This window comes from Leiobunum rupestre, chromosome 1 (genome assembly GCF_980474605.1).
Source record: "Leiobunum rupestre chromosome 1, qqLeiRupe1.1.hap1, whole genome shotgun sequence".
Lineage (NCBI taxonomy): Eukaryota > Metazoa > Arthropoda > Arachnida > Opiliones > Sclerosomatidae > Leiobunum > Leiobunum rupestre.
The window spans coordinates 13,593,141-13,615,070 of NC_143384.1; the positions used below are offsets into that span (position 1 = coordinate 13,593,141).

Sequence of the window (21,930 nt, forward strand, 5' to 3'; positions counted from 1 at the left end):
GGGAAACTTGACTAGAAACCTTCCGTCGCTGGAAAAACCAACACGTCACCAAAGAATAAATTGCAGCCGCCGGATTTTACTAAACCTATACAACGTAGGGATGATGTACGATGATTCAAGTGCCACGGCGTCTTACATGATTGGGAATCAGGAGATGTACCAGAAATTTAACACGCCAGATGCTTTCAAAACTGTCCATCGAGGGATAATTCCCCTCCTGAAAAGTACCCGTCACAAGAATGTGACATTCCAGCACCACCAAGGGCTACTGTTGTAGTCCGCGACTGCATCTCACTTGGCAGACGCTACTACAAATACGTGAGGTAGAACTTTTAATAATTAATAGAAGTCGTACTTGCAGAAGGTTGTTTGAACCCTTTAAATGAAATTGTTTATATCCCTTACGAAGATCGAATTAATTACTATTATATTGATAAATCACGATTTAAGTGGGTTAAATGTTAAATGATTTTTGTTTATTTATTTTTAAATTGTTTCTGCCTTCGATACATTGTTAATAATCTGGATCGAATTTCTGTAAAAACATAAAATAATAATGTTTAATATGTAACATCTTATAATATCAACAGATAACTATGAAATAAACTTAAAAATACCATGGTTTAATTTAAGTTTATTAAAAGTTGTCAAATAAATAAATTTGTACACAATAAATTGATTTGTGGAACTAAATGTTTTGTATTCGGTTTTATAACTTTTAATTTAAATATTTGCAGCTTTGTGTTAAAAAGGAGATAACCAAGAAAGGTACAGAAATGTAAACGGCAGCGTCGGCAGAAGCCGGATCATTAATCAAAATGTTAGTTTCACATCGAAATATATTTCCAGCGGAGCCATCGCGCGAGCCAAAGTGTTTGTGTGGTGGTCGTCGTTACCTTCCCTTATTCTCAATCTGAATCAGTGCCGTTGCTGTTCCAAATGGCTTTACTCTAACTTATGAATTGCAATTAAACCAATTCTTCAATAAAATCTAGTTTGAAGCTCTTTAAATGTTTGGAACTTGTACGGACGGTTAACGAAGACCACGTAAGTGTTAAATTTGAAGTGAAAATGATTTTAGCGGCCCTATTGGAAAACGATTCAAGTCTCCATGAAAATAGAATGTCTGCGCGGTGACTTCCTTCGGGCCCGGGCCCTCATTTTTTTATTCAAACGTTTATATACTTTAAAATAAAGCGAAAAAATTAACGATTCTAAATCTTAATAATTTTATTTTCTAAAAAAGCTGTCTCTAATCTAATTTATCCGGCAGTAAAAATAAATCAATAAATTTCTTGTTTCGCATTAAACATTAGATTTCGGTAAAAACAATGTTACGGGGAATATGATCGAGCCCGTTTCTTTCACCGTTTAAAAACACAGTTTCAACTGTCATATATGCTGCAGGCTGTCGGGGCGCTTGTCCGTAAAATGGCGCGTATTCGAATTTATCTCCTTACATGCTAATGTTTTTCTTGAACCATTTACCCCAACAAGCTCGAGCAACTATTTTAAAATTCGTGATACTAAAACATGTATCGCTAGGCGCAATACATCAACGACGGTAAATTTTCTTTTACCAAGTCTTAAAAATTCCGGGACGGTGAAATATCTATATTATAAAACTAAAAGACCCTTTCGTCGGGGATTTCCCCTGCCGTCTAACGTGGCATCGCCGAATAATTTCTACTGATACTTTATTCGTCTATAAGCCGCCGTCCTCGCGCTTCGCCTTAATACTAGGTCACGTTGGCCCAAGGCGAAAAGGAGGTAAATCTCTCTCTACGCGGCTCTCTCGGGGCGTATTTCTCTGTTCGTCATGAATGTGGAACTAATCAGCCATTGGATACAGGGGATTTAAAGGGGTACAAGGGGGTTTGGAACGAGAGAGAAAGGCGAGTTTTGAGTTATTTTGGCGGGGGGAAAGGTTACCAAAGTTCTCGCATTGGAAAAAGGGGGATGGGCGGGCCTTACTGGAGTGGTTCACCTATTTGGAAAAATGTACCACGGAAATTATAGCATGGGGAGATAGGGGGAGATGGCAGGTCTTACTGCGGTGGTTCGACTATGGAGAAAAGGGTACCATGAATTTCTTGAATGGGAAAAAGGGGGAAATAGTACAACGGAAATTCTCGCATGGGAAAAAGGACGATGGGGTGCCGTACTGGGGTTGTGGAATTGGGACGAGAGAGAAAGGTGAGTTGAGTTTTTTTGTCGGGGGGAAGGGTACCGTGAAATTCTTGAATGGGAAAAAGGGGGAGGGAGTACAACGAAAATTCTTGAATGGGAAAAAAGGGGAGGGATTACAACGGAAATTTTCGTATGGGAAAAAGGGAAATGGTGGTACAACAGATATTCTCACATGGGAAAAAGGGCAGGGGTGGCTTACTGCGGTGGTTCAACTATGAAGAAAAGGGTACCACGGATATTATGGCAAGGGAAAAAAGGGGTGTGGGGGCTTTTATGGGGTGGTTCGACTATGGGGGAAAATTTGTCACGGAAATTCTCGCGGGCTTCTCAGCTAGTTAACAATTAAACATCAATTAAATTTCCGTCGTAAGATCAGTAATCCACTGTACAATTTCGCAGTTTGAATTCTTAATCGCTTATTTTAAAGAATTATGAAATAATAAAATGCAGCGTTAATTAAACTCTTACCCGAATGCTGAATAAATCACCCCAATACGGCGACTTGCTGTTTATAATTTGTCGGCTATCTATCGCTCTTCCTAATCTCGTATTAATGAAACAAACAAACAGCTTGATCTATGAAAACAATGTCGTTATTTTCGTTTGTCCATTTTTCTTCCTGATTTTAAACTTACTAGTTTCTTATCATATTCACTGTTAGCCGCGAGTGATTGCCTTTAAGACCATCTTCTTTTTGCGATTTATTTTTCAAAGGATATTTGGTCTTTTTCGCGCATTCATATATCTGTTTATCCATCTGAATGGAAAAAAAAGACATTAGTTAAGGAATACAAAGACCATTTCAAATTTACAATTTTTAAAAACTATCGTAAAATAAAAAGATAAAAGCTGTTAGATTTTAAAATTGCTTATCTAAAAGAACTTTATAAGCTTAAAAAACCTGTAAAAATAGTAATTGTACGTTAATTTACAGTTTAAATAAATTGTAATAGATATATTTTAATAAATTAAACTGTTTCAAATAATGGTGGCATTTTAAAAGTTAGATAAAATCCAACTATTTCGGTAAACGTATGACCGAATTATCCTTTGAGGCAAACAACAAAATAAATATCTTTCGCTCGAGGTAAAGCTTAAAATTGTATCTATGTCAGGGTAATATCCAATGCAACACCTTAGGCCTAAGTCATTTACCGAGTTTTAATACCATTAATTCAGGTGGCATGGTTATACCGCGTAGGAGGTTGGTGGCAAGCTTTTCGTGGCAGTCGAGCCAACAGCTCCCTTCAATAACTATTATTAGGCAGAAGATTGAGCGCAGTCTTTTACAAACTGAGGATAGACATGATTGCTGCGGAACGCACTGTGTTTTTTAACATTTGCTTAACTCAACCGGTCTGCAACGAGTATTTTTCCGCACTCTCAAACTCACTTCAGGCATTTTAGACGAAACGCAATCTACGAACCGTTTAATTTCCTTAGTGCCTTTATCTTTCCCTAAAAACGAAACAAAAAGTGAATATTAATGTCAATTCAAAGTGCCGTAAAATAATTTACACCTTTTTTGTTAAAAATTAAACGTTCTTTTAATAATCATTAAGCAATTTTTTTCAGTTGACGAACAGAAAACCGACATTTCCCGCTTTGAATAAGATCGTTCAGCGTGTACGCGTTCATTTCCAGAGGTGGGCAAAAGATGTGAGTGTTCATAAATAAATAATGTAGCTTAAAGATTAAGATAAAAAAATCTTATCCTTATCACGTTTACTCAAAAAGTAAGCAAACATAAATATATTTTACTAAGCTTGGTAACAGCGAAAACTACAATACTCCTAAAATTTCGCGTGAACATGAGTAGCCGATTTTTAAGAGAGCGTTTTTAACGCGACTGAGAGGCATGTCGCTCTGAGGCGGGTCGCTCTGAGGCGGGTCGCTCTCGTTACCCAGAGCGTGTTTTCTCTAACCTCAGCTTGACTTACGGCGCGACGAGCGAGCTTAGCGCGAGCGGAGGGCTTATTTTTTACATTTAGCACTTTCCGCGCCGAGATTGGTCTATTCCGATCATTTCGACGTGGCGTTCATGAGCTACCTCTTTCGAACGACGAGTGTTTTTCGCGAACAGAGGGAAATGTTGTTCTCTCCTATTGTTCTCTGAGCTGGATTATGTCGCTACGGATTAAATAGGCGTCAGGGTCGCATGCAGCTGCCGACGTCACGGCGAACAAAGTTAACTCACACGGCTACATAGTGTTGACGAGATAAACGTTTAAAAAATAAAATAAAGCTTAACCAACTATTATAACTAACCAATTAGTGGACAGTGCTATCCTCGCTAGTATATTTCGGTGTCCTGAAATATATATCAAACGGAAAATGGGTCATTCTTCAATCTTGTCATCTTCATACCACATATTACCTCTTTAGTGTTCGAATTACGTTAGGAAAGATTGTGAGAGATCTCTAATAGCATTTCAAGCTTTATTTTTTAACGGTTTCATATTGGCAGACCACAATTCATCTACTAACTACTGGTCAGTTCACTTCGGGAAACTTTAGTCGTAATACCATAAGTCTATAATATTGGTCCATAAATTTGTCACTTTGGGGAATATTTTACTGAGAGTTACTAACCGAGTGACGTCATCACAAGAAGAAAATCTTTCCCTATCGAGGCGCTGTCAAAGGCTACGTGTGACGCGTTAGTAAGCGGACGCAAAATGTCGACAAAGCCCTTTATGCAGTCTGTCTTGTGAATAGCTCTCAGCAAAACCTTTGCTGGTGAAGAATAGGAAGTGTTACACTTATGTAACAACAATATTATACACTTATGGTTATACCTATATCCATTGTTAGCCTCAACCCCCTTGTTATAGAGGGATTGTTAGCCTCACCCCTCTTGTAACAGAGGGATTGTTAGCCGCACCCCTCTTGTAATAGAGGGATTGTTAGCCTCACCCCTCTTGTTGTAGAGGGATTGTTAGCCTCACCCCTCTTGTAATAGAGGAATTGTTAGCCTCACCCCTCTTGTTATAGAGGAATTGTTAGCCTCACACCTCTTGTAATAGAGGACTTGTTAGCCTCACCCCTTTTGGTAATGAGGGATTGTTAGCCGTATCCCTCTTGTAATAGAGGAATTGTTAGCCTCACCCCTCTTGTTATAGAGGAATTGTTAGCCGCACCCCTCTTGTAATAGAGGAATTGTTAGCCTCACCCCTCTTGTTATAGAGGGATTGTTAGCCTCACCCCTCTTGTAATAGAGGAATTGTTAGCCTCACCCCTCTTGTTATAGCATTTTATGCTTTCCTTACATAGTCCCCCATCAAAAGCTGCTTAGAGCACCAACTTCAGTAAATCCAGTACTGGTGTGACGGCCACTTTTGAGGCGCTTGTTAGATTAGGGGAACAAGGTATTTTAAAGTAACTTTTATTTAAATCGTAAAAATCTTAAATAATTTTAGTTTAATCGCAAATAAATTTTTGTACAGGCTGTGGGCTCGACCTATTAAAATTCCTTCTCTGTTAAATTATCCCCGTGTGTCATTCGTTTCGGTCGTTGCCTCTACATCCCTTTGGCGCTGGCCGCCGAGGTTTGGGTTGGAATAGGTTTTTTAATTATAACTAGATAGTTAACAGCTTCAAGAAGTTGTTTTAACCATGGGATAACTCAGACAAAAGCTCAAATATTTCCAAGGAATAACATGTTATGTGGTAGATAGTATGTTTTACCAATTTAAAATTGGTAATTTTAAATGGTAAAGCCTTTTATGGAGAGTATAGAATGTTTTATTAATTACATCAATAAAAAATATTAAATTTTCGTAACATGAATATCTTTATTATTTAAATTTTTTAAAAATTGTAATTTTTTCTAAACTAAATTTGTACTAAAAGCTCATTTAATTGTTATAGCCATAGTTATATTTGGACTATATAACCTTCTCACTAATTATTTAGTTAATTGTACAAAATTGCTTTGGTACATTTAATTGAAATTTGAGACTCCTTGAGAAATACAAGTGAGAGTATTAATTGAAATTTTGGATTAAGGTCCTTTAGAGTATATTGAATAGCTCATGTAATAATTAAAAAAATGTTCTAAATTTTATGAGATTTTAAAAGTAAAAGTTTAGGCAGCGACATAATACTATAGTTAGTATTTTATTAATACTGCTATAAGCATCGCCTATTACTCCGATAAGTGTCACACTTATTTGTTACTTCAGGTCATACGTTGTTAGCATCGCATATTTTTCCGATAAGTGTCAAACTTATTTGTGACACACTTATTTGTTACTTCAGTTCATACGTTGTAAGCATCGCGTATTACTCCGATAAGTGTCAGACTTATTTGTTACATTTGGTCATATTAGAACGGCCTCCGATAAGTGTCACACTTATTTGTTACTTCAGGTCATACGTTGTAAGCATCGCGTATTACTCCGATAAGTGTCACATTTATTTGTTACTTTTGGTCATATTAGAATGGCCTCCGATAAGTGTCACACTTATTTGTTACTTCAGGTCATACGTTGTAAGCATCGCGTATTACTCCGGTAAGTGTCACACTTATTTGTTACTTTTGGTCATATTAGAATGGGTCACACTTCTTTGTTACTTCAGGTCATACGTTGTAAGCATCGCGTATTAGTCCGGTAAGTGTCACACTTATTTGTTACTTTTGGTCACATTAGGATGGCCTCTGATAAGTGTCACACTTATTTATTACTTCAGGTCATACGTTGTAAGCATCGCCTATTACTCCGATAAGTGTCACACTTATTTGTTACATCAGGTCATACGTTGTTAGCATCGCGTATTACTCCGATAAGTGTCAAACTTATTTGTGTCACACTTATTTGTTACTTCAGGTCATACGTTGAAAGCATTGCGTATTACTCCGAAAAGTGTCACACTTATTTGTACTTTTGGTCATACGTTGTAAGCATCGCGTATTACTCCGATAAGTGTCACACTTATTTGTTACATTTGGTCATGTTAGAACGGCCTCCGATAAGTGTCACGCTTATTTGTTACTTCAGGTCATACGTTGTAAGCATCGCGTATTAGTCCGGTAAGTGTCACATTTATTTTTTATTTTTGGTCATATTAGAATGGCCTCTGATAAGTGTCACACTTATTTGTTACTTCAGGTTATATTAGAACGGCCTTGGAAAATGCCAAAGATAAATTCACGACCTCCGATAAATGTCACACTTATTTGTTACTTCAGCTCATACGTTGTAAGCATCGCCTATTACTCCGATAAGTGTCACACTTATTTGTTACTTCAGGTCATATTAGAATGGCTAACAATGGCGAGATATGTACACTCGATATTTAAATTTTCAGGATGTTATTTCGCAAGACTAAAAATAATACATGATATTTAAATTTTCGCGGTCAAGATGGTATTTCGCGCCACCTATCAATTAGGTCTTCCAATCTATATCAATTTGACACTAGAAGGTTTTTAAATAACGCACCATATTATATGGGATTTAAATTTTCGCGGTCAGGATGGTATTTCGCAAGACTAAAAATATTACATGGTATTTAAATTTTCGCGGTCAAGATGGCATTTCGCGCCACCTATCAATTAGTTCTTCCAATATATATCAATTTGACACTAGAAGGTTTTTAAATAACGCACCATATTATATGGGATTTAAATGTTCACGGTCAGGATGGTATTTCGCAAGACTAAAAATATTACAGGGTATTTAAATTTTCGCGGTCAAGATGGCATTTCGCGCCACCTATCAATTAGGTCTTCCAATCTATAACAATTTTACACTAGAAATTTGAAAGCATGTTTTACGAGCTAGAGGATGGCGTAGATCATAAAGGTATTTTCGAAGCGGGGGGCGTGAGTTCGAATCTCGGTGACGACGGTTTTTTTAAAATTGCCTCTTCTGGTAAAATCCGGTAAGGGATCTTCCCTTGTGGTCCACCTTTCCCCTTCCTGCCCCAAAATCGGTCCTACAGCTGGGAGCGGCGGCGGCGGCGTGACCCTCTCTAATATTTCACTACCATATATATGAGGCAATGAAATAAAAATACGATAAAAAAATTAAAAATTCTTTGGTAGTAGTACGTTTCACCTTGGGGTATTGATTAATCACGGTAAAACCTGTTATAAAATAAACTTAAAAGGTTTTACCATGGGATGTTGAAAAGTTTTATTGCTTATTTTTAATGATATTATTTTTTTCATTAATAAAATATTTGTAAAAGGTGTAAAGTAAGTTATTAGAATCTAGAAATAAAAAAAATTAAAATGAACCTTAATAGGTTCTGTTAAGAGGAACCACCTATGGACTGCATTGTAAAGGATTATATAATTAGCGAATAAGTGGATAGGATAGGTTCTACCATGGGACAGCCGAATAGTACATATAGGCCTAAAATATTTTTGTGAAACTAAAGAATGTTTAATAACAAAATTTAAAAATATAGATCAATAATATCGCCGTCTGCTGCGATGCACATCTGTGCGATAAAGCATACTTTGATAGAATTCCGGTATCACAAAGATGGCATGCTTCTTCGATCCTCAATCGGAACTGATTCAATCTCACAACAGGCGTCTGGTACACGTGCTACTTGGTGAAGTCGGAGTGGAAAACTTCCATTGCCTTTGAGTCCGTAGAGCGTTAAGATTGGACCATTCCTTCTAATTCAACGATGATGAAACTCCGTGAAAAGATACAACACAACGTCTCGAAGTTGATGAGCTGGCGCATCATCCTGATGAAAACAAAAGTGTCAGAAAAACCGCAGTCGTAGCTTGCAATCACGAAAAAACATCATATAAGTAGAATTACGATATTATTATTCTTAGACCATTTAGTTGACTTCTATTTAATTACAGCCCACAACACACGCTAGGTGGTGGGTCTTAATTGGAACGTTCATCAAGCACCGCTAAAAAATAGAAGCAGGAAAGCCCTCTAGTGCACCGTCGTCTGTAAAAAGAAGTTCGAATTGTTTAGCTATAAAAGTGCTAAGCGAAGTGAGGTACATACTCCAGTTAAAAAAAAAATCGTGTATTAAAATTATCAGCTATGAAACTCGTATATGTCATCCGACCACCTGCTTCGACGTATAACGACGTCAGAATTCCGTAATCCTCCTACTGACTTATTTACCATTGAATTATCAATCCAAGGACAGGTTGAAATAACCATAACAGTTTCAGTTTTTTTACTTCTTATAATGATAAACAGCCCACATTAAAATTGTGAAGTTCCGTCCATTTCACCCACAAGGTGAACTAGAACATTGTTTCCTGCGACAGCTTCTTTGATATTAAATCAATGTGATTTTATTGACGCAAAGGTAAACAATGCTAGTTCCCCGTTTCAAAGACAGAAAGAAAATGCAGTTTCCTTATATATATAGGGTACTATGTGAAGCACATTTATCACGTAGACTATAACGACGTTGAAACAAAATTTGAAACTTAAGCAGAAATGAGAGCTACAATCACATCAACTTTTCTTTTGGGTATGTTTTATAATTTAATTTTATTCACGAATCATGTGATTGGTCATTTCTTAAATAACGGGATTTAAAATCGCTATCTTATTTTTAAGAACTGAGATTTATTTAATGATTTTTAATATTATTTTAAATATTATTTAGTAAATATTTCTCTCTTATCAACCGTCTTCGTAAATTTTTATCTAGGCATCCCTAGAACTAGCCTTCGTAACCTTGTTAAATATTAGTAGACTGATTCCGTCTCACCTTGCCTTTCATATAAATTTTATTTCTTCGGTTCTAAATAAGACTGCGTCAAATTGAGTGCCAACCTCTAATGCTAACGTCTTTCAAACCTATGCAATAAAAAAGCTCTTTTTTATCGTCTTTAATACAGGGCCTTATTAAGGCATGTGCCAAGTGTGCTTTGGCACAGGGGCCGTCGAGGTCAGGGGGCCCCCACCTTCGAAATAAATGTTTTCCATTTGTCTTATATTATTATTTCAAGTGAAAAAGTAATCTCTGAAATTTTTTAGAAGCCCCAAATTCTACTTTGCACAGGGCGCCCAATAGTGTTAATCCGGCTCAGTTTTAACTATTTTCCCCGCTGTTAAATAAATTTTTAACGAGCCCATCAATTTTGGAAATCTGTGCCCAATATTCCCTAGTTGACATTGGAAACTTGTAGGCAAAATAAATATAAATTCATTGTCGGCATCATGGCCTTCGTATCTACAAACGTCTCGTCCTTTTGAGTTTTAATTTCAACACTAGTCTGGGAGGCTATTCTGTGAAAATCCAAAATGACAAAATTGACAACAAAATCATTATCCATCCAAAATGACAATGCGCGTGTGCAGAAGAGGCTGCTATTGAATTCGAAATGTCAAACTATTGATAGTATTGGTCAAATTCAAAATCGTGGCTGTCTGTAATGCCGACGTTAGTGATTTTAATGAAGCGCTTCGACATACGGGCCAAGGGTTCCAATTTCAGTCTTCGGCACCAAAAATAAACAGATATTTGTCGTCCGCTTAAGCATTTAGTTAAGTTAGAAGAAACCACCTATGGACTGTGAGAAGGATGATAAAATACTCGAAAAAGTAGATTAGTCCATAATTAAAAGGGATAATATAGCTAAATCCTAAACAAATTTGAAGAAATTTAAAAACTTATTAATAAATCCTACCGATAGGTCTTCGAGCAAACAAAAAACGCGAAACTCGGATCAAATAGATCTTCGAGTAATAAACTAAATTAAAAATAAATGAAATAGCCAGAAATCTGACTAAAATACCGGTTATAGCCTAATATATTGCCACTACTGAAAATTGAACTTACACAATCGCTAGTTTGATATTTCGATATCCGGCCCTTCTCCACACGCGCATTGCAATTTTTGACGGATCGATTGTGTAAGTTCAATATTAAGTAGTGGCAAATTGTTATAATATATCCGGTATTTAAGTCAAATCATAAACTAAATGCTTAAGCGCACATAAAATATGTCGAAGCATTTCATTAAATTAACTTACGTCAGCATTACGGACCTCCACAATTTTTCATTTCACCAATACTATCGATAGTTGGATATTTCGATAGCAGTTTCTTCGACACACGCGCATTGTCATTTTTGATAAATCATGATTTTTTTTAATTTTTAATTGAAATCCCCCGACTGCATAAACGATACGGCTTATCTATGACTCATTATACACCCGACTTATATTAATTTATCCCCGTAGCCAATGTAGTAGTAGTAGTAGATACGGAACTAAACGACTTGTATTTTACTCTGCCCTCGTTTTATTAAAACAAGTTCGCCAGGAAGGCGATAATATTATGTCATTGCGCAATATAAAGTGTTCTTTCACACAGAGTTTTCCGCATAATCCAATACAAATACGAGGCAAAGACACAAACTTAACTTAAGTAACATAATAACTTTAAGTATAACAATTAATTCAATGTAATCAAAAGGATAAAGCTGAACTACCTGAAACACCAATATGGCACGGATAGCAAAATTGTTTCCTCCCCAAAACACAAAAAGTGTCAAAACAACTCGTTTTGAGCTCTATTTTATTAAATTTATATTTGATTTTATTACTTTAGTTAATGTGAATTACATTTCCAAAGGTTTCTTTTTGGTAATTCATCAAATATGGGCTCAGAGTTTGTTTGTTGCACCTACAGACGCAGCCACCGATATCGATGCATTGTGCAAGGAATTAACTCAAGACGATTCGGCCGTGGGAAATTTGGTAGGAAACTTCTAACTTTTGGGTAGAATATGATGAAGCACTAATGGATTTTCTAATAATTATATTATGTTATATTATTAGGTAGCGCCAAAACTAGACGGTTTTATTGTTTTAATAAACCAGCATGTCCTTCGTGTTTTTATTTATTATTTTGAAATATTATTAATTACTACTAATCAATAAATTATTAGTTATTATAATTAATCGGAGCTAAACGGAGAAACTATCAAAATTATTTAATACATTTATATAATAAAATATAATATACAGGGTGTTACGGATAAGAGTACCGAAACTTTCTATATGCATTCTATGGGTCTCTTTAAGTAAGAAATGTCTAATAAACATGGGTCCTAAAGTGCTTCGTTTCAGAGATATGGGCACCCAAAAAACTACCCCAAAAACCCGGACACAGCCTTAAAACTGGCAAACAATATTCTTCCTTGGACCAAATTGTTTTCATTAAACTATCAATTGTTTTTTATCTGTGAGGCGAAAATCCATAATAACAAGTGGCAAAAGTTCATTAATGTCCTTTTAGAAGTAAAATGAGTTTGAAGACAAATACAAGCCATTTTAATTTATTGATACGATTTTAATAATTAAATTTAAATATACAAATTTATTGTATTTATCTTAGCCGTCTATCTACAGACTCAAACGGCAGTCGATCTGACACCAGTCTTTTGGGAATCTACTGCTGGTTGAATCTTTGACCTTCTAACCCATTTTTCTCGAGCCCGTCCGTGCAATAAGCGTTCTTGGACCAATGTGCCATTTTAGCTACAATATTAGACAATTTCAAAACCATTCCTTTAGAATTTTTATGACATTTGTATCTTTAAATTTAATTATTAAAATCGTATCAATAAATTAAAATGGCTTGTACTTGTCTTCAAACTCAATTTACTTCTAAAAGGACATTAATGAATTTTTGCCACTTGTTATTAAAGTTTCTCGCCTCACGGATAGTGAGGCGAGGGCACTAACAATTGATAGTGTAATGAAAACAATTTGGTTCAAGGAAGAATATTAATTGCCAGATTTAAGGCACCACCTTAGGCCTAAGTCATCAAGCGAGTTATTTATGAGCCCATATCTCTGAAACGAAGCACTTTAGGACCCATGTTTATTAGACATTTTTACTCATAGAGACCCATAGAATGCATATAGAAAGTTTCGGTTCTCTTATCCGTAACACCCTGTATTAAAATAATGACTGATATTGTATTGAAATTTATGTAATAAAGTTATGACGGGTATTGTATTAGATAATAATATTAAACCAAAGTCAACACATTGAAAACCATGGTTACCATACGTAACACCATCTTTATCCATTTGACTAGTGACTTCGATCAGTGACATCAAAACTCGATACGCGTAAAACCGTTCAGTAAGTCATGTGAACTCAACGGTGAATTCGTTGAGCGTTACTGAACACAGCCCTTATTACTAAACAGGTTTAACACATATACCATTCAAAAATTCATACTTATCAAAAAACCCCTCAAATGATTTTAAAGGGAATTTTAAAGAAAATAGAGGTTAAGAGCTTTCCAGAAAAGGCGTGTTTGGATCATGTAGCGTAAACAGTCGACGCGCAATTCAAACTCAGTGACTAAAATCCTGAAAACCTTCGACGCCTGTCAAAAATCCGAAAGAAATGTATTTCAAAATGACGTACATTTTATCCCTCGTATCATTATGTGGTGTAATTACAGACGGTGGGCAGCCCTTGCAAGATTACCTGTCTGAGCGGTGCAGTTCAAACCACGACCAATCAAACGGACGGAGAATACTGTGCAGGTACCAGTGACGCCCCCACCTCGGTAAGAACTATCTCTACCGGTAATAAACACACTCTTCTGTAGACTCTGCGTTGCCGGCAAGGGTGCCTATTAGAAATTGGCCTCGTCAGTTTAGATAATAATAATAATAATTATCAGGTAGGCTAATACCGAAGGCACGACCTTAGGCCTAAGTCATCAAGCGACTTTTAAAGCCATTAATTCAGGTGGCCGGGTTACAATGCATAGGAGGGTGGTGGCAAGCCGTTCATGCCACGCGAGCCAACAGCTCCCTACATGAAACCACTATACTCAGTTGCCGGTTAAGAAGGCAATATATCTAGTACATTTTCCGGTAAGATACTAGAACGAATTTATATTAAATTCGCGGTGGGAATTTCGAATTTCGCCTATTTTCTGTTGAATTCCTAAAGGTTCCTGCTAAATGAGTTAGAGTGTGCAATAGCTGGTGGCTTTACCGGGTAGTCGGGGTTCGGCTCTTGTAACCCATAAGGGTGGTGGTGCACTGATCAAATGGTCCTATCTCCACCTCCGACTTCGGTCAGGTTTTGGCTGGAAACTGAGCTTCGGCTCAGGCTAACGGAGAGGGTCCGTGCAAACTGGCCACCTCGGCGGATTGGGTAGCCTGCTGTGGGGTGGCGGGCCTCTATATGAGGGCACGATGGTCCTGTTTCCCGGCCTTTTTGGCAGCCCACCGGGATCTCCAGTGCCACCTGTGCCGGGTTATGTGGACCACTGTGTGCCCGTCGTTCCCCTTTAGGAGCTCTCTCCAAATGGTTTGCCTATTTACCTACGTAGGTAGGGTGTCGGCTGGAGATGCTACAGCATCCACTCTTAATCCCACTGCTGTGTGCGAAGTGGGGATTGGTCGTCACATTGCTGCACCTTCTGCTGGGTTGAGTGGCTTGCGTCAAAGGTGCGACCATCAGTTGTAGGGTTCTACTTTCCATGCTGGATTTGTCACCTGTCCGGGCTTGTGGACGCTGGCGTAGGGCACTATGATCATAGACCTCCGGTGGTATGGTCTCTGTTACTAGGTACACCAGCCTATAAATTCTGACACACTGCACTTGTTATATTAATTCATTTTATAAATGACTATTGCGTAAATTTCAAAATGTTCAATAAATATTTAATATAGATTATTATTTTTAAGCTTTATTATGGCGTATTTTTATTATTACGCTCCTAAACAATCATAAAATCGCGCGTTTATGTACGTCAACGTGATAGTCTCGGTTTTACCTGTTCTATACTTACCCTGGAATCACCAAACGGAATTTTTTTATGTATGCCTCACTTTTAGTACTAAAAATAAATGATTACAATGGTTTTTAAATCTTATCTATGTCAATAATTTCGGTAATTATCACATGGAAATATAACGCAATAGATGGTATTTACCAAAATTAATGCGCGCAGGTATATTTAGAAATTCAACCGTAAAAAGGTCAAATTCGGAATTCCCGCTGCCGATTTACCGGAAATTCGTTCTTATACCTTTCTGCCAAGTGTACTAGATATTTTGCCTGTTATGGCAAAACACTGTGCACCTGTTTAACAGACGAAAAACCACCAGTTTATGAGAATCTCGTGATGGCGCTACGTGGCACTTTTTCAAATTGAAAAGGCTTATTAAACACGGTCTAATTTTTAAAGAAAGTATGAAGTAGAACGTTCAAAGCTGGATCAATCGGCCAAAACAACTTTCATACTGTAAGAAGTGCGTTTTACGCGGAGTGTGAAATGGGGATTAGAATGTCACTTCCACCCCCCATTTACACTCCCCAATTTTAAAACACTTTATACTCCCTTTAAAATGAATTCATTTTAATGATGGCTTACATTTTAGTTTTGTTACAACGGTAAATGTCTAAGGAAATTTGGTGACGAAAATTCAGACCAAGGGAAGATCTGAGTGGCCCTCGGACTGAAATGGCCGGTTGTGGTAAGGAAGTGGCGTCTTGGACAAATAAACTAATAAACTCGAGTCGTAATCAGATCTTTCCAATATCGGACACCAGGGTGATACAAATGGCACTTCTCTAAAAGAAACAAACGCTCCATCTATATGCGGCTCCAGTAGTTTGTTTGTCCACGGTGTAATATCATTATTTTAAGACGAGATAGAGCTAACCCGTTAATTCTAAACTCAGAAGCCGAATAAACCGTGCACTATCCTGTGCATACCGGAAACTCGAACCAAAGGCGCAATTCAAGAGGCGCCGAACAAACAAGGAGCCACTTGTGTACAAGGGGTAAGACTCATATCCCATAACTTGAGTTCTCTAAGGCCGCCTTCACACTAGACACTTTGAAAACGTTTTAAAACGCTATCTTAAGATCAAATTGTAAACTTTAATGTCGAATGTATTTATCGTAAGCCTATTAATACATTTGACACCGAAAATGTTTAATTTTATCTTTCGAAACCATTTTAAAACGATTACAAAGTGTCTAGTGTGAACGAGGGTTAAGATACCAGTATTCAATGCGTGTGGTTGCGACAACTGATTTCGTTACTGTCCCGTTTGTTTGAAGGCCAAAATGAAGTGGCACTGATAAAATGTTTACAGCGTAATAGTCGCCCTGACTTGTTTATCGTTGAATAATTTTCTTAATTTTCATTGGCCATTCGTTTTCCACGCACCCATTTAGTTTCACCTTTGCTGTATAGCGCTTCTGCATAGCTTACCAATGGTCACTCTAGTTATAGTCATAGTTCCTATTTTTGTAATAGTGAAAACCTTAAACGACTCTTTTAATGGTCAAAATTTTAACAAACCGGAGCTGTCCGGTGTCCATTGTAATTCTGTATTTTATCGCTAAAATCATTGAGGCGACGCAAAAAACTTTCCGATAGGCCTAAAGTATTTTTTGCGACCAAGCTCTCCCTCGTTGCGTTTTTGCTTTAAGGCTCATAGGCATATAATCTATCGAATGTTTTGTCGAGATTTACACGAACGTAAGCCAATGAGTATTTCTAAAAAGCAGTTTTTTCACGAAACAGGAGTGTTATTGGGGAACGTGTCCATGTTGCGGTTGCGGTCCCCGATTGACATTATTGTCGGTATCCACCCAGTATCGGATTTACTGAAGGTTGGGCCCGGGGCCTAGGCAGATTTTGGTGGGGGCGTATGTAAAGAAAGCATAAAAACGCAAAAATCCATTGATTTAATCAGTGGTTCCGGACTTCTGTTGGTAGGGTCCCATGGGCCAGTGCCTAGTAGACCTAGTCCTTAATCCGGCACTGTGTCCGTCCCTCTCGTGTTATCCCGCTTTCGGTCTTTCTGAATAAATATAAAAATATATTCGTGTATTTTAATAGTGTCAGCTTGCGTGTTGATTCTAGTTTCCGCCATGGATTGTCCATCGTCAACAGCGCTCACGCACCTCGTATACTTAATAATCCTAAATACATTACTCGTATTCTCTCTATTAGCACTCCTCGAATTAAAGCTCGGGTTTTTATTAAGAATTATTATTCATTTTATTTTATTTTATCCAATACCAAAATTGATCCGAATTAATTTTTTTTGCATATTTCATCGATTTATAACCGCGGATAATATCCACAAATAAACAGTTAAATGAAATTGTTATGAATAATCGAAATTTTGGCGGTTAATTTATTTGTTCGGCCGAGCTCTACCTCGAATACGTAGCATTTTGGTTTAAGAACTAAAATATGAAAGTATCCTTAGAACCCCATAACCTCACGAAATATAATGACGTATTGAAATAGTTATTCCATTCGTATATGACATCATTAAAAATTATCTACAAGAGCATCTTCTCAATAGGCTTTAAACTGCCAGAGGGTGCTGACCGTGCACTCTCCTTCCGATGTCCCAACTTTTATTAAAAAGTCAATGAACTAAAACGACACCTTCACTGAAGAAGATTAATCAGAGATATTATTCCAACCATTTTCAGTAGCGGTTAGCCTTAAAAATTATCTATCATTTAATTAGGCCTTTCTATAGAGTATCAATGGCCTTCTTGTTTAGATGTTGCTGCTGCGTCACGGGTGACGTATCGATGACGTTTTAATTGGAAAACCATGTTTTAACTGAACTTATACGTGACGAATGAGCTATAGTTGAAAACTTCCAGTTGATGAGCTCCTACCCTTATAGGCTGGTAGTTCAATGTATGGCATTTCGAACCTGATTAACAGACCCTCTTTGTAGCTTTGTATAGGTTCGTCTACGACTAGGCTGTAGTTGATAACAAATGGTCCTTAATACGTTTCAGGACCCTGACCCTATATCTTTACATTTTTGCAGACCAGTAGAGGACAATGCGTCGGAACCAGGTGCTTTAGTAGTGCTTAACGACTCGGCTCACAACAATGAGAAAGAGATAGTTTCCATTACTCCATGTAACATTGTAACGGATAAATGAATAAATAGAAATAAAAAATCACCAGAATAAAATCTGCATACAAGTTTATTAACAATTTTTTTTAATTGCCAATGGAAGGCGCATTTGGCATCGCTGTCACAGAGGCCGTAAGAGCTCTAATCCTTCGCAGTTTTCATTAGTTTAAAATTAACGAAACGTATTTTTTAAGCAAAAGACCATAGGATTTAAATAGTGTGCCCTAATTTTAAACTTAACCTAACTTAAACCTAAATTAACCAAACCACGGAAAAACTGAGCCTAGCCATCGCTTCACGTAATCCAAAGAAAAATCTTTCTTCTAAATTTCGAATAATTTTTGTGGGAGTTCATTTTTTTTAAACGTGCTGTCGCGGATTTCATATTGGTTGGGTCCAGTGGCGTAAATTACGAACCCACGTGGCCCCTGAAGAAGAGTAGCCCCCGACAGATTTTGTTAAAGACTGATGCGCATGATAGAAAGGGGCTCTTCCTCTTCAAGGAATTACTTGGGCAGGACCCATAAACCTTTTAGTTGCGCAACTTGGGCCCTAATGAGAAACCTAATAAAAATTAATGATGAGCACACATGGAAAACAAGCAGAACCTTTAAAAAAAACCCACATGACCGACGTGACGTCAATAACGTGTTGCTATGTGCCAATAATGGCACGTGAGTTCCTTTGGAGTTTCGGCGGGTTTATTAGCTCTAGCTTATTGAGCTTTATGTAATTGACCTCTCGGTCGGTGGTGCCTTCTCACTATAATGACTGTTTCTTCTATGAAAGGGTGAACAGTTCGAATGATCCTTTACCTGTCCTATCAAAACTCGCTCGCTCCTTCCGCATCACTTTCTTACCACGGATGATCCATTCACCACCTCCGTTCCTCTTTTCGATCAATTATTTGCGAAGAGCTTGGTCTTCCCGCTTTTCTAATTTTCTGAGGTCTCTGGAGATAAAATTCGGTGGCCCTTGTAATACTCGTAAGTTCTTTGACGCGGCGAGGACCTTGTTTCGGCTGTGAGTGCCGTTAAGATTCAATATTAACGGACGCGTTGTCCCGTTTCTTTTCTCTCCTTGACGATAAGTTCGAACTACCGTTACATCTACAACTTTAACTTTAATTTCTAACCATTGCTGTATAACGGAGTTCTCAGCCGGGATGTCTTCAGGCAACTTAAAAACAACAACATTTGCTTTTCTCTCACGTCGATTATTAAACTTATGTCGACGTCCTCTTTCTTAGTTTTGTGGCCTGGCAGTCTAGCGACATCTTTCAAAAATTTCTTCTGAAACTCTATCAACATCCGTTCTCCGTTACTCTCCACAGCATCTATCTTCTTCGTCATACGGTTTTCGCCCTCCAGTACCGCCTGGTCAATTTTTTTTAATGACTGTTGGTGCTCTTCGAGCTTCTAACCAAAAATAGCTTCCATCCGTAAAAGCAATGCCTCCTCCATCTGCGGTTTTTGTCGACACCCCGACACTGCCGAACCCTGGCCGACAAAAACACAACCTCCCAGTGACAGAACCATTTCATTCTTTAATCCTCTTCGAGTGCTCAGTATAGGGACTCAGATACTTTGACACATTTTAAATTAAACTGAGAATCACCCTCCGCATACTTTATTTTCTTGGCCCTCTGCGTAAACTGAATCTCACAACAACGGCGCTTCATCATCACCGCTAGTAATTCGTTTTCCAGAATCTTGACTCATATTTCAAAAGCACGCCACGCACCACTTTTTAAAAATTAAGCTTAAATCTTCTTTGCAACGATTCCAAGTTTCGGTAATTGACGAGTAACTAAATAAAATAATTCTTCAAAAACGGGGAAATACCTTCCAAAAAAACTCTCTCCACCATCCAAAGAACATTTCAACAAATAACTTTTATCGGAAAGCAGAAAAATTCACTATTAATTTATCTTTATAGCACGGCGGTCTCTTAGACCTGTTTATTTCGTAGTGGGGGGGGCCAAATATGGCTTATTGTGACGCGCGGAGAAGGGGTTCGGGCGGATGACCCCTGCTTGTTTCCGGTCAAAATCCGGCCAGGCCTCTTGGGGGGGGCTATAAATACTCCAAATAATTTTTATGTTTTTTTATCATCTTGGGGTCTTCTGAAAGACCAAAATTTTGTCGAATCCGAAAGGGAACAATATTAGTTCACTCCGAATGATCCAAGGTGGAGGGAAATTGTATTGTAAATAAATGTTTTTAAGTTTTCAACTGCAGAGTTTTATTCCTTACAATCAAGTTCAGTTCAGTTCGTTCGCGGAAATATGTAGTCGGTCCGTAGAAAGTTAACTTTAGAACTTTAACGTTTTTTCAGTCGGGTGTTAGGGTAAGTGTCCACCGAAATTAGCTCTACCGATTATGGTTAATGTTTAATTTAGTGTCAACCCGAGCTACATCCCGCAACAGGGGCCAATATAACCGAGATTCGTGGCGACCATAGTTACACCACTACTACCATAATGGAAAACTTAATAAAAATGAAATGATAAGCCTACCCTTTTAGAGATATTAGTTGACCATCATGACGTCAATAACGTTCGCTATTCTCTAAAAATGGCACGTGATTTTCTGCCTGAGGCCGAGGTATTGAACCGGACTACATTGGAATTGAACGTCGTAATTCCGCTCGTCTTTAGGAATTTTCGTTCTCTTGTGAACCTTCTGCCAGTGATGGGCATTTTTAACAATACAATCTAAACTCACAAAAGGATCTCCTTAACCTGACATATGTGTATCTTACGCTCTTCTCAAGAGAGGTTCAAATAATTACTCTCTACAATATTCATCGAATTGATTGTAAAGAATTGATATGCGTAGAGGCATAAATTCGTATGCAAATTATCTTATCATAGTTTTTTAGTACTTAAGATAAAATATATAAATACAACAGCAATGGATATATTATGTATCATATCGACCAGATTTACATGTAACTACGAACGTAAATAAACTTGTATTATTATGTCTTAAATAAGTTTCTAGTATCTCGAGTTCTAATCTGAACAATGGCGACACGCCTGGGAAAATCCGAATAACGCTACGAAACAACGAATTAAGCAATTCAATACAGATTAAATTTTCAATCCACGAAATTGTCGTCCACCCAACTGTCGTATCCACCAAATTGTCGTCCACCCAATTGTCGTCCAACCAATTGTCGCCCTCCCAATTGTCACTCTCCCATTTGTCGCCCTCCCATTTGTCGTCCAACCAATTGTCGCCCTCCCAATTGTCGTCCAGCCAACTGTCGTCCACCCAATTGTCGCCCTCCCAATTGTCACCCTCCCAATTGTCGCCCTCCCAATTGTTGCCCTCCCAATTGTCGCCCTCCCAATTGTCGCCCTCCCAATTGTCGTCCTCCCAATTGTCGTCCTCCCAATTGTCGCCCTCCCAATTGTCGTCCAACCAATTGTCGCCCTCCCAATTGTCGTCCAGCCAACTGTCGTCCACCCAATTGTCGCCCTCCCAATTGTCACCCTCCCAATTGTCGCCCTCCCAATTGTCGCCCTCCCAATTGTCACCCTCCCAATTGTCGCCCTCCCAATTGTCGTCCTCCCAATTGTCGCCCTCCCAATTGTCGTCCAACCAATTGTCGCCCTCCCAATTGTCGTCCAGCCAACTGTCGTCCAGCCAACTGTCGTCCACCCAATTGTCGCCCTCCCAATTGTCGCCCTCCCAATTGTCGCCCTCCCAATTGTCGCCCTCCCAATTGTCGCCCTCCCAATTGTCGCCCTCCCAATTGTCGCCCTCCCAATTGTCGCCCTCCCAATTGTCGTCCAACCAATTGTCGTCCAGCCAACTGTCGTCCAGCCAACTG

At 38.1% G+C, this 21,930-nt stretch overlaps 1 protein-coding gene and 1 long non-coding RNA gene across 5 annotated transcripts; one reads left to right on the plus strand and one right to left on the minus strand.

The window, feature by feature from the left end:
- Nucleotides 1–481: 481 nt before the first annotated feature.
- LOC149961134 (uncharacterized) lies at nt 482–20,859 on the minus strand. 2 transcript variants are annotated; one of them, XR_016480868.1, is made up of 7 exons: nt 20,609–20,859; nt 8,976–9,116; nt 8,659–8,898; nt 3,584–3,648; nt 2,826–2,947; nt 2,659–2,766; nt 482–535 (listed from the first exon to the last, which is right to left on the minus strand). It is a non-coding gene; the product is annotated as an uncharacterized LOC149961134 (long non-coding RNA). The 2 variants fall into 2 exon arrangements; XR_016480870.1 differs by lacking the exon at nt 482–535 and adding an exon at nt 1,028–1,086.
- Nucleotides 9,558–18,147, plus strand: LOC149961135 (uncharacterized). 3 transcript variants are annotated; one of them, XR_016480866.1, is made up of 6 exons: nt 9,560–9,657; nt 11,830–11,897; nt 13,622–13,729; nt 15,561–15,656; nt 15,865–15,966; nt 17,998–18,147. XR_016480866.1 is itself a non-coding variant. In XM_090175032.1 (5 exons), the coding sequence occupies exons 1-4, from the start codon at nt 9,624–9,626 to the stop codon at nt 15,624–15,626; spliced, it is 333 nt and encodes a 110-aa protein (XP_090031158.1). In that variant the 5' UTR covers nt 9,558–9,623; the 3' UTR covers nt 15,627–15,656; nt 15,733–15,839. The 3 variants fall into 3 exon arrangements, 1 of the variants encoding a protein (XP_090031158.1); XR_016480865.1 differs by having other exon boundaries at nt 9,563–9,657; nt 11,773–11,897; XM_090175032.1 differs by lacking the exons at nt 15,865–15,966; nt 17,998–18,147 and adding an exon at nt 15,733–15,839 and having other exon boundaries at nt 9,558–9,657; nt 11,773–11,897.
- Nucleotides 20,860–21,930: the final 1,071 nt, after the last annotated feature.